Consider the following 12,740-nt stretch of genomic DNA (forward strand, 5'->3'; position numbering starts at 1 on the left):
GGTAATGAGCTGCACGATATAAAAAGATCAAAAATAATTGGTAAACTTACTGAGGCACAGCAATGATAACAGACTGTTAAATATCATAACAGCTGTCATGACTGCTGTTCATTTCTGAGTGCCAATGAGAGTAATTTTGCGTAAAAGACACAGGGCAAAGACACAGCTCACACTTAAAAAACTGTAGTGGGACATGCTACCAAGACCTGGCATGGAACTGGAAATGAGTTTAAGAGGACAGAGAAAGACGCAGACACAGTTCACAACTGGTAACGTTTCCTCCTGATGTTGTTTACTTGTCTGGCCAGCAGATAGAGCTCTTGGATGGCAAGTGAGATGCACACAGCTCACAATGATTCAAAAGAGTCAACATGTTAAGAGCAGAAAGGGGTGAGTCGGAGCCCTATGACTCTTCATCATCCAGACTTCACTTTTATGAAATAGTATCGAGCCACAATGGCACAAAAAACGTGCTTACATCTGCTGAAACTGTCACCTCTGAAACTACTGAAAAGATGAGAGAAGAAAGAGAGACTAATATCATCAAGTTCACATGTGAATGGCTGGGTGATGATGATTGTTGACCTCAGAGGTGTTTGTACCTTGCTTTTAGCGGTGGACTGGTGAACATACAGAGAGTGAAAGCGCACGGGATGCCTAGAGAGCGCACTTATCAGGTGTGGTGTCGCTATTTGGCGCAGTGCAATGTGGGAGTGCGTTAAGGGGCAGAGGTGTTGCCATGGTGACAGGCTCCAGTGATCAGTCTTGAAAGTAGGAGTAACAGAATGCGAATCGGCTTACCCTACCTCTACTCTAATCTTCACTGCCAGTGGGCAGAGAGACAACATTTGACCCGCAGTCGGTGCTTGAGAGCAGCTCCCACCCTTTCATAGCAGTGAGGCACGGGCATGCAAAGGAAGCCGATTGGAGAAGCAGAGAGTGGCTTGAGGATTTCAAGCATACTGAGAAGACGGGTTGGATTTAGCTTAGCTATAGCGGCGAGTGTAGCTCATCAAGGGGCGGGATGGGCAGATGAGGCGGTAGGGGAATGGGTGGAGAGGTTTTGGTAAAGGTTTGGAATTTCTTTTTTTTAAATATTTTTTTGAAAAGGAATTCTTACTCACCGGAAAGCTGTTGGACCCCAGGCTGATCGTGTGTGCTCAACAACTGGCTCTGAATCGTCTCCACTACTCGTTTAAAGCGTCGGCTGGGTCCTTCACAGAGACATAGATAAACACATGAATGCTGACATAGTAGACCTTTCATGGAAAACACTTACAGTTGTCTTGGTAGGTAAAGCAAAAGTAGCATAAATGATGTCTCTATTCCATTAAGCGTGTGAGCAAACCATGATAGTAAACCAGAATGCACGAAAGCGGCACTTCTACGAGTTCAATGCTGCCATCAATAGATCTATTCTCTTCTGTGACAAGTCATGGGTGCTTTTCACTATGCTAACTTTTGCTTCCTTGCCTCCAACTCTCCTACAGTGACTTGAAAATCATCGCCCCTTACATGCACCACAATGAGACAAGAAACAAGGAAGTTTCTGGAAAGGATTAATATTCATTTTGGTGTGATATATAGACAAACACATCAAATGCAACTGATGATAAGAATGTGCCCATACTTGCATATGTCTTGTGCATACCTACTGAGAAGACCTACAACACGTGATGGAGGGAGGGGGCATGTTATTATACTGAAAAACCCCTAAAAAGTCTGTTCAGGGATACAGAGTATCAGCAGCATGAAGGCACACAGCAGAACTTGTACAAATATATTGCAATAACCAAATAGATTTAAAGGTACTGGTTTTTGAAGGCAAAGCAAACAGGGATATGGACGTGGTGCAAAATGTGAGGTGGAAAACTGCAGAAAGCCTGAGATTATAAATGGGGGCCAGAGATGAGTGCTGCTGAGAGCTCCTGCTGTCTACCTGTTGTGTACAGTATACGGTCAGTGACATGAAGAACTGGCTTCTATTACAGCCCATTCAGCTCAGCTGTGCCCCCATTTATGTGAAACAGAAAGAGGAGAGTAAAAGAGAGCATGCAGGTGTTTGTGCAGAACTAAGCATTAACACACGTTTCAGTGTGGGATTGTGCATAGTTTGACTTCAGTTTGCTAAATCTTATCAAGAATTCAGGATTTTAAAAAAATTATGTTTTTCATTAAGTTTAACACACCAACATGCTTTCGGGGAAAAAAAAGACTTCAGGCTTGTTTGTTTGTTGAATATACATGACTCCATTAGTTTAAAGTGTGACATTCAAAGTGTTTCACTTGTCATTTGTGAGCTTGAATTTAAGGCTAATGAGATGGAGAGCCAGCTGCTCAAATGCCATAATAATACATGCATGTCTGTCCTCTGTGATCGGTTGAGATCCTTGGTTTGAACTTGACCCTTTCTTTCTTGGATTCCAGCTTTAAGTACAGAAGGAAGACTTGGTGTATTAAATTTTTAGAGAACTAATTCCTCCCTTGTATGCAACACAGTGTCTTTCAATACTGTTACAACACCTTCTCCATTGATTTTCAGTTCCACTGTTACACCGTTTGCATCTACTCGAATCTCAAACAGTGAAGACACATGTAGGTCAAACTTCAAGTGCCCACAGATGATGTAAACTGAGACAAGTGTTAGTTCACACAAGCCACAAAGTTAAACCTAGTCTGCAATTCTGACAGGTCAGCTCGTATCAGTTCCAGCCCACCATCGGCTGATTGTTCACATGACAGTCATTCATGTATTTTGCTTGCAAATCTCAAACAAGGCTGATTATTTAAGTTGCTTTAGCTTGCCTACAGTTGATACACATCTGCAACCCCACTCTACAAGATCTTCTCATTTTAATCCGGTACCCGACTTAATCAGCGTCATATCTGTTGTCACGGATGCTTTTCCACGTATCCTCACAGAAGTGTGGATACCAGAGCCGTACCACCAAATATACCGCTGGTGAACATTCTGCTTTTGATTCTAAAGGCCATGACTGTAATTTCCTGAACAGGGACAGCCTTTCTAGAAGCAGGTGAAAATGTTGAGATGTTTTTATGATTGCTGAAGTATCCTAACCTGAGAGCAGGGTGAAGGTTACAGAGTAGATGCCATTCTCCTTAGTGGCAGCTGTGCTCTCTGTGTAGGTGATATCCACCTGAAATTTCACCGGCTTCTGGAAGACTGTGGGGCCGGCTGTTGACTTGTACTCTGCTCGAAAAGAGGTCTGAGAGATGACACTGTGGCTCAGGCTGGGAATCTGTGGGGGCAAAAAAGGAATCGTGAAAAGAAAATGTCAGAAAGAGGAAAAAAAAACAGGAATAAAAATAGGTAGCACAAAGACACAAGTAATGGGATTATGCATAGGAATCACTGATGTTAAATTTTTCTCCCACACCTTGCAAATGACAAGGTGAATAAACCCTCATTAAAATACCCTCCACATAGTACGAGCCACATTTGAAACTCTAAGGAGATTAATGCCTCGGGGAGTAGCCATGCATGCCAGAGAGACTTAAGCTAATGTAATCTTGAGTCATCCAACAACATTGCACTCTCCCGCCTAAAATGAATTTGTATGCCCAATGAACAGGTGAGCCCTGAAATTGTCACGTTTTGCCATAGTGCTAGAGAGGGTTTGACATTCCATTAATGCTAGAGTGCTGAGAGGTATAATTCCACTGATTCAGGTGCCAATCTCCTGTCTGGAATACCAGCTAGCATAACCCAAAGGAAAATGCTTCCTCCAGGGATGAGGAAACAGATTTGACATTGACCCGCACCGGCAGAGTTTGTACACTTAGACTTTGTTAAATCTAACTGGGGTGAGGATAGGTTCTGTTCAGTTATGTACTCTGAATATCAACGACCACTGCTTACTGTTTCTTGGTACTGATTCTGCTGCGCTTACTGAAAAAGCTAATGCTGCCTTACATTTCTGCATGTATTTGTAGAACCACGCAATAATAAAGCACAACACACACACAGACACACACACACGCAATCTACGCTTTTTCTCACCCTGCACATCTAAATATACAAACACACATGCTCAGAGCACTGTATTGAGGGCAGGACATCTATATGCTAATGACCAAAGCTCAGTGTTGATTTTCTATTGACCTCAAGTGGGTCCACAGTCAAAGAGAAAATAGAAGCGGTGAATACAAGCAGTTTACTGGATTGCTACATAAATCAGCACCATGTTAGCAAACACTCAGAGCATGCCTGCCTCGTAGCAGAGCCAACATCCTGCATTAGAGAGCAAATACCCAGGTGATACGGCTGCATTCATGCACAAACAGATACAGTGGCAGCAGATGGGAAAAGGGTCAGGGGTTCAGCGGAAGGGACAAAGGAAGAAATTAGCAAAAACGTGGTGTATCTACCGAGAGAAAGGCTTGAACGATGTCTGCCTTGATTGAGCTGAGAGGTTTGTCTTTGATGACAATGAAGATCTGTTCCTCTTTTTCCAGGTTGATGAAGTTACCAAACCAGGATTTTTTGGCAAGTCTGTGAGGAAAGAAAAGACATTTAGCAGAATATAAGCCCAATGTTGTACACATACATCTTTATACAGCTGACCATTTTTGCAACCTTGTTTTAGTTCCCTATCAGTCTATTGATTCTGAGAAACAACCACCTCCCCACAGTTCTGTAGGGATTCAAAGGAGCAAACAGAGGATGTTCCAGTGCATTGTGTATGAATGGATTTGAGGGGGGTGGGGTGAGATAACTGAGTCTCTCTGTGAACAGAAGGAGCAGAGGTAGATGAATTTACTATTGGCCTCAGCCCAGGTGCACTTCCAACCACTAGTAAGCCATATGGACTCCTGTTTTCTGGCATTAATATTAGATATAAGATTTATAATATTTAGCATTACATTTAAATCAATATAAATACCTAGTAAAATATGGAAACAAATGTAGATTAGCCGAAAGAGATGCACTGTTCTGCAGTAGGAGACTGACTACAGCTCACGTGACTGTATACTTCGGGCTGAGCTAAAACAGGGTCTCTCTCTGATCAATTTTCCAACTTCTTTCAGTTGGGAAATTCCTATCTAGCCAGGTGGAAATGACCAACCCAGACAGCAACCAGCCAACCAAACAGGCATATCTAGGCCAACCTTGAGTTATCAGGCCCATGGGAACTCAAAAGCATCACGCAGGCTCGTCCTGCCTCCCTCATAACCCACTCACTACCTCCTGCTACTGTCCTCTTTCCAACTCAGACCAGACCGGAGGTCATTACAAGTCGACTCAGCAGGCAAAAATCAAACATTCATAGATGTTACACTTTCCAAAACATCATCCTATCGAGAGGGAGCCTGTTTGAGCCAGTGGCTAAGGGGCTGAGAGGTTATGCATAGTTGTGATAGCAGTGGTGCTTTCAAAATGGACAGCGTCTGCTTACTCTGGGGAAGACTCTGGTGTGAGGCTGGACATCTCCTCTTGTGTGGGAACTGTGGAAGCAGAGTTAGATGTCAGACGATTGAGAAAGACTAAAAATTGTCAAAAAGTATATTACGGTACAATGTACAGTAAAACTTTTGGGGAAAAACCAAGATTGTAGCATTAGTCAGCAATTTTTCATGTAAATTGGCTGAAATCTACCTTGGAGTTTCCTGCGATGGAAACGTGGTGAGCCCAGGAAGCTGTTCTTGATGGAGTTGAGGCGCGTCCTCCAAGGCATGCCTCCAATAGAGGGGCTTGGGGGCGGTGTTGGAGTAGGTGTCCCAGCTGGGCTGTCCTTGGGAGTGTGCACTGGGGTGCCCTTTGGGGTGGGGAGGGGGCTGCCTCGAGGGGAAGGGTGAGGGGTAACCTGTATGAGGGGGATAGATTTGGGTGGGTGGTCAGTAAATGGAGAAGGGGCTGGTGCTACAGGGTGAAAATGGTGCAGCCTGATTGGTGACAGGGGCAACACAGGGCTAAAGGGCACAGAGAGTTGGGGGTTGGCAGCATAATGAGCTCGTCGTACTTGGGGGCTGTTTAAGATGGTAGCACTGGCGATGGAGGATGAGGAAAACGGGGAGGATGGGGAAGATGGAGAAGTAGGGGTAGGAGGCACAGAGGCAGAGGGTGGCTGTGATGGAAGCTGGTAGGGAGTGGAGTATTCTGATTTGGCTGCAGGTTCTGGATCAAGGGTGGTTTCAGGAAGTGGGTTTGATCGTGTGGCTTGGAGGGGCTTTGGGACAGTTTTGGACTTGGCAGGGAGCGTCTGTGTCTTGTTGAGTGCTTCTGGCAGGGGCTCACTGTTTGGAGCGAGCGAATTGGGGGTGGAGATACGCTGGCCTGCGCGATTTGGAACGGGCTCAGGGGATGGACAGGGACTGGTGTTAGGGGACGGGGACAAGTCTGGGGACTGAGGTGGTACACCAAACTTTCTGACAGGCTAGATTAAAAGAATAACAAAGCCAAGAGGAAGAAGAGGTGTAAAACAAAAAGACAACAAAATAAACAAACAGAAAACACACACAAGAATGCATGCAAGTACACAAACACACAAAGCAAAGGAAAGGGAAGGGCAAACCACCACACAGGTAAAGGAAGAAGTAGCCAAAGGATTTGGAGGCAGGTAACAAGTGCACACACATAGGAAAGATGGAGGAATTGCAACAACAAAAAAGAGAGAAAGAAAACATGGTAAAGACCATTCAGTGACTCATGTCAAAGCAAAGCAAAACAAAAATGAAATGGGAATAACAATACCAGCAAACAATGTGCTCACTTTAAAAAAATCCAAACAAAACACAAAAAGACAGACTTTATTTGCATAAAACATACAAGGCATTCCCAGCAGAGACAAGCAAGCAAACACAAACACACGAGAGAGACAAAAGGCCAATTGGGCTGTCTCAAAAACAAGTGGAAGGTGGCAACTCTGCAGTCAAATTTCCTGATTATTTATTGATGTACTGATTTTGCATGGTTCATTTGCACTCACACTGGTTCAATATTTGCCTTCAACACATTCCTGTCTTCCAGAAGCTAAGTCTGAGAAAATAACCCCACACAGAGCTTCTTGCTGAGAACACAATCCAGGCTTTGGGTGGGTTTGAGAAATCAATTTCCCTTTCAGATAAGCCTGCAAGAACCTGTGTGGTGAGGAGCTCGTCTTAGGATCCTGGCTAATCTGGAGCCTTCTCAGGTTAGTCAGCTGGAAAAGTTTACTACAAGCTCCCCAGCTTTGAGCAAAGGAAAGTGGGATTTTCTGAAGCATTCCCTGAGCTGGATTTCCAAAGAGCTCAGGCCATAGAAAACAGAGAGAAGGATAATAAGTGCAGAGGATGGAGAGAGAAGAGGCTTTGTGGGGTGGAGAAAGTTTTCTGTGCTGTCATGCCTCCTGTGTGCATTCAGCAGTGGGTTTTTACTTAGCATTAACAGAAACATCTAAGCTATATGGACACACAGGAAGCCCTGATATGATACAGGATATGAAAAGGTAATCAAAATGGACCTATACTTTCTCAAAACACAAAGGTAGATCCTTCAAGGCTGATAAATGTTTATATAACGGTAAAACAGATTGGTGGAAAAATATTGCTGTGCAGAGAAATATTGTTTTCTGTGTGTGTGTGTGTGTGTGTGTGTGTGTGTGTGTGTGTGTGTGTGTGTGTGTGTGTGTGTGTGTGTGTATGCTTCTTTCATGGTCAGAAAAAAGAATATTGCTTTATTTTCTATTGCTGACATAATATGACATCAATAAAATGTGATCAGCAGTAGTTGGTTGGCCATTATCCCAGAAGGTTAACAACTAGTTAGTTAAGAACTGGGTCAAGAGGTGTGTTTTATGTGTGTGCGTGTTTGGATGTGAACTGAGGATTACGACTCACCCGTGGGCTGCTGAGCGGGCTGGTGGAGAGACCAGAGGAGGCTCCACTAATAGACCGCGACCTGTGGTACAAACATGTGAGAACACACAGGAGAACAGTAATTTGTGGTATCAACACATGACCTGTTATGTGTTTGAATGAACACAGGTGGGGGTGAACGCTTGGTTACTTGTTACACGTTATTTAGAAAGTGGAGCAGCATATGGAGCTGTCATACTAAGCACACGGGTTACTATCAAGCCCCCTGCAAACACAACACCTACCACACAAATAGGGTACATGTATCACAACACAGTAACAGCACTGAGGTAAAAACTACTACTAGCAATTAATCTCACTCAAAAGTCAGTTTAACAGATATTGATTTGACAAATTTAAACTTCCCACACACTAGGACTCAATCTAGCTTTAAGCCACATTTAAAGTTTGATAATAAACCAATCATTCTGACTTCTTAAGCCTTTAGGCCATGAAACTATCTCGAGAGGGAGAATGAAGAGAGACATTTGGTTGAGCGCCATTTGTCATGTTTGTCTTTTCCCTCGCAGATGCCGTCAATAACCCCTATGAGCGGAGTCCTGTTCAGAAATGAACAATCACAGCACAATCTGTCTTCATCAAGCACGCACGTACACATCTACACACACAGACACACACGCACACCCAAAAACAACGCCTGTCAACACTTGGAAACACCAGCTGCTCACTGTCACAACACTGTTCTTTTTTGTCATTCAATCTAATCATACCCCTCTTCCTTCTCTCCCCCCACTTTCTCTTTTTATGTCAGCATGGGTGCATTTATTAATGTATGTCTGTAGCTATAGATCTTTTATCTCAGCTTGAATAAAGGAAGAGATAAAAAGCAGTGACTACTGCTTTTTAAACTACCTGATTGAAGAAGATCTCATGAACAAACTTGAGAAGAGACTGAGATCATTTAAAAGTAAAAAGGGAGGATGGATGGAAAAATAAAGAGTGTGTGGAGTAACAGGGCCATATGCTCACTTCTAATGCTGGAAGCATTCCCACAAGACCACACGGCATTCGAGGAGGCAAAAACTAAAAATGATTATGGCTATCAGCCTAAAAAATGATAATACTGTTATAACAACTGCAACAGCCATAATCATACTCCTGAGAGTAAACAAAGCAGAATAAGGAACATTAAAAGCTACCAAGAAAGTGAGGGAAATTTAGAAACACCCACTGGCGAGCTATTTTTATAAGTTTACCGCTCCCCTTCTACAAATTTATTTAGTGCACACATCCTTTTACACATGAGTAGGCGTGCCGAGACCATGCTGGCAAGGATTTCCTGTTTCATGGAACAACTGACTAGACAGTTGGTATCATTTCCATTTAAGTCCTACAATCCACTGAGACATGGCCGCAGTTGCTCACTGCAGCACTTGTGACCATGTAGCCAACTGAACTTCATTTAAACATGGCCAAAACACAACGTCCTCCGGCCATTATGAGCATATTGTTAGGAGCACTCTGCATCTGTTAGTGTTGGACCAGAAGGCCTATAAAGCTAATGTTGCAGATGGTTATGCTGTACAGTAATAGGCTGTCAGAGGCTCAACCTTGCTTCAGAGAGAGGATAAAATGTTGTTGTTCAGTGCTTTATTTATAGGGAACAGCATACACAAGGAGGGAGTCATTTATCATGTATCACAGAAACCACAAGCCCACATTATTAAACCTGCACTGGAGACAACATTGTAGCAAGCTAGCTACTCTACTCTCGAGCTACTCTGTGCTTGTGTGCTCACTATGTTTACATGCACATACAGTATCCTGGATTTATTTTTGGAATATTCTGGCTATGTAGCGCACATGTCAAGGCCATGCTGCAACAAATCTTGAACCCTCCCAGTTGACTGTTATTATAATTATTCTTTTAAATCATTTTTAGCGCTTTTTGCTTTGCCCTTGGACATCATTTGCAGTAAGCTGGCTACTGATTGGTTACCCCTCTTTGCTATAACATGTATTCTGTGGGTGTTATCACGTGAATTTCATTTAGCTTAGCTTGCTTTACTGTAGCTGCTTGTTGGTAGCTGTGAACATGGCAAATTTATCCTGATACTACAAGAGCCTCATCATTGCCAAGTCACTCAAAGGACTCCTCCCCTGACAGGTTACCTTCTTATCAAGGGAGGAATACTGACCAGCCTGATGCTGAACGTACCAATTCCAAGAAATCTTACAGCTAAATATTCCAGGGCCAAGATCACTGATAAAGGGGTTCCTTTTCAGCAATATATCCAGTAGCACAGTAAATTCTCTAGATTTACTGGGTCAGTTTGGCCTCTCTTATATTCTGCCATTCTGTTCTTAGCTGCTGGGTGACAAGGCGAGAGAAGAGAGTCATCTTTCCAATGCTGACAACAACCCACTAAGCTTCCCGCTGTGTCTACAATCAGAAGTTGTAACTACAACTATGGATCTCTGACTTTGTCTTGAGTACAGGAAGCTGATGGCATCGTTCCCAGTAAAGTGCATGTTCACTGTCATGACTATCAATGGACCCGTACATCAAGAGCTAGAGTCATAACTAATGTTACTCTTTTCTGCTCAGATACAAACTTGATAAATGTGGAATGTGAAGACTTAATACCCAGACTTTTGTGTCTGTGTAAGAATATTGGTGCATGCAGTGTTTAACAGAGACATGGTCTCTGGAAATACCCATTGCTATTTGTGGACAATAATACGGCACATGTACTGAACTAGAAGATGTTTTTCTTTTCTTTTTTGGGTTGTTGTTGATGCAATTTTGATACCTATTATGGTAGTTCTCTTATCTAGTAGTCATTAATTCCCATAAGCCTATTTTCAAACAGGACCCATGTCCTCAGTATGTGACCGCCAGTTGTCAGAAACCCATCCAAAGCGCCTGGGGAACTAACGTGTGGCTGCGGGGGGGGGGGGTGGAACAAGTATAACAGATTCTGGGTTGAAGGCATGGACTGAAATAAAACAAAATGCAAGAAAAATAAAATGGATGGTGCCAAGAGCCAAACAGAAAATGAACAACACTGCCAAAGCCAAAGCACAATACGACTGAGATACATATTCCCTTTCTAGCACCTCTATATTGGCTGCTTCTTACCAATGGGCCTCTTTTTACACATAGCAAGTATTCATATAAATCCACAAACTGTTTGAAATCATTTGCTTCTTTGAACCTCAACAAGTCCCTGCAGACTCAGTGCATTAATATTTACAGCTCAGTTCCTTAAATGTCTAAATATAGCAAGACCTCTGCAGTTTCTGTAGTAAAGATCACAGTTTAAGGTGTTTTATTTGTGCTTATTGTAGTCTCTTAAATAAATTAATGTCAGTAATTAGCAGGCGAGCTGACTTCTTACGACTGCTCTGACTACTCCACATTCAAACTGCGTGAAGCAACTAGAGCAAATCTCTAATAAAAAAAAAATCAATTGATATTCTCTCCTCCTCGCTGCAGCACTTTTCCATATTTCATTTACATATCATTAACCTCCCTTCATTTCTCCTGGCGTGTTGTTAAGATTTAAAATTAAATCAGTGGATTTCTTATGCTTTGAGTTAAGCTTTAAATGTCTTTTTAAGTGACATTTTTGCATAGAAAGATTGAAACGGACATTCACATGAGAAAGTCTCCATGTGCATTACTGCACAACATAGCTACCGCACCTTTATTCCAACATCCGTACTTCATAGGAGCAATCGAATTAACAATCATTTGTATGAAACTAAAGTGAGGGCTGATACTCTGAATGTAACTACGTGATAAATGAGAGGCAAAATGCCTGATAAAGGACAGGAATTCAGACATTTTTGTTATGCAATTTCAGATCAAGCTGTTTCCCCCTCTCTTTCACTATTTACGCTGGTGGAAATGTATCCTGTCAAAACACATGTTTCAAAGTCAGTCCGCTCTCTGAGGCCCTCTGATCTGAAGTTCTATGAATCTTCTGCGCTGTCGACAAAAGTTTGCTGTTGAGGAAAGATAAGGTTAGGTTCAGACAAAGTCACTTAAATCTTTGGACGTTATTCTGCTACGTACGCGCTTCCCCAGCACCATCGTCTATCCACGCACATGCAAGCAAGCACATGATCAAACACAGTGTGCACAAGGACGTGATAAAAGCCAGAAAAGTTTGAAAAACACACACAAGCGCACACACCAAAATCAAGATTCACACAGACTTTGTTACTAACTTCTTTTCCCCCTACTGATCAGATGGATAGTTATGGATTGCAGTAGGGGGGAAAGACATGTATAACAGGAGAGCAAGATTTGATTTGATTTGGAGGCAGAGGGCCTGTGGCATACCTACAATCTACCACAGCCGATAGGAAGGCAGACAGAGAAAAACTAGCAGCATGTCCTCATTAGCATAGCAATTCCATACTAACAGAGGGGGGTGTTTGGGATTGAAGGTCAGCAGCACACAAGGAACCCACAGGAAAGATAGAGACAGTGGCGATATACAAGAGTGGCGCGGTGCCCTGGAAGAAATTTGGGTATAGGGAAAAGAGCAAACAAACTGATCTGAAGCTGTATTGAAGAAAGATGCAGCAGAGCTGTTTTTGTTGACTGGAGCTGCTGATATGCAAGTTTGAGACGCAAACGTTGTCCTCATAAAATCGACTTTTAGAGCCCCTTTCTAATTCACACTATTCAAGATGTGTGTCATCACCAATCGAATTAATGTTAGCAGGCTATTATTAATGGTTTATCCAGTCAGTGCAAACTGACCTTTTTTGGGATTCTAGTTATGACTTGAAATGAGATGAGTCAGAGTGAAGGGCAGAAAAAGGCAGCTACTAAACTAAGACAACCTTTAAATAAAGAAGAGATAAGACATGGGCCGCCTGAAGGGATGAAGAGACACAGCAGAAGTGAA

The 12,740-nt window shown here is 42.8% G+C and overlaps 1 protein-coding gene across 12 annotated transcripts in view; it reads right to left on the reverse strand.

Annotated features, from left to right (window-relative positions):
* brsk2a (BR serine/threonine kinase 2a) overlaps positions 1 to 12,740 on the reverse strand; it is a 173,990-nt gene that overhangs the window by 6,390 nt on the left and 154,860 nt on the right. For 7 of the 12 annotated variants that reach the window (XM_076885613.1, XM_012922500.4, XM_004563382.5 and 4 more), the window contains 6 exons: positions 7,837 to 7,897; positions 5,618 to 6,395; positions 5,418 to 5,466; positions 4,390 to 4,513; positions 3,080 to 3,260; positions 1,125 to 1,214 (listed from right to left, as the gene is read on the reverse strand). In XM_076885613.1, coding sequence (XP_076741728.1) covers positions 1,125 to 1,214; positions 3,080 to 3,260; positions 4,390 to 4,513; positions 5,418 to 5,466; positions 5,618 to 6,395; positions 7,837 to 7,897 — 1,283 coding nt within the window. The remainder of the gene's footprint in view (positions 1 to 1,124; positions 1,215 to 3,079; positions 3,261 to 4,389; positions 4,514 to 5,417; positions 5,467 to 5,617; positions 6,396 to 7,836; positions 7,898 to 12,740) is intronic. The other 5 variants (XM_004563386.5, XM_076885614.1, XM_012922505.4 and 2 more) reach the window with 1 other exon arrangement.

The sequence above is a fragment of the Maylandia zebra genome, linkage group LG7, assembly GCF_041146795.1.
Source record: "Maylandia zebra isolate NMK-2024a linkage group LG7, Mzebra_GT3a, whole genome shotgun sequence".
Classification (NCBI taxonomy): Eukaryota; Metazoa; Chordata; class Actinopteri; order Cichliformes; family Cichlidae; genus Maylandia; species Maylandia zebra.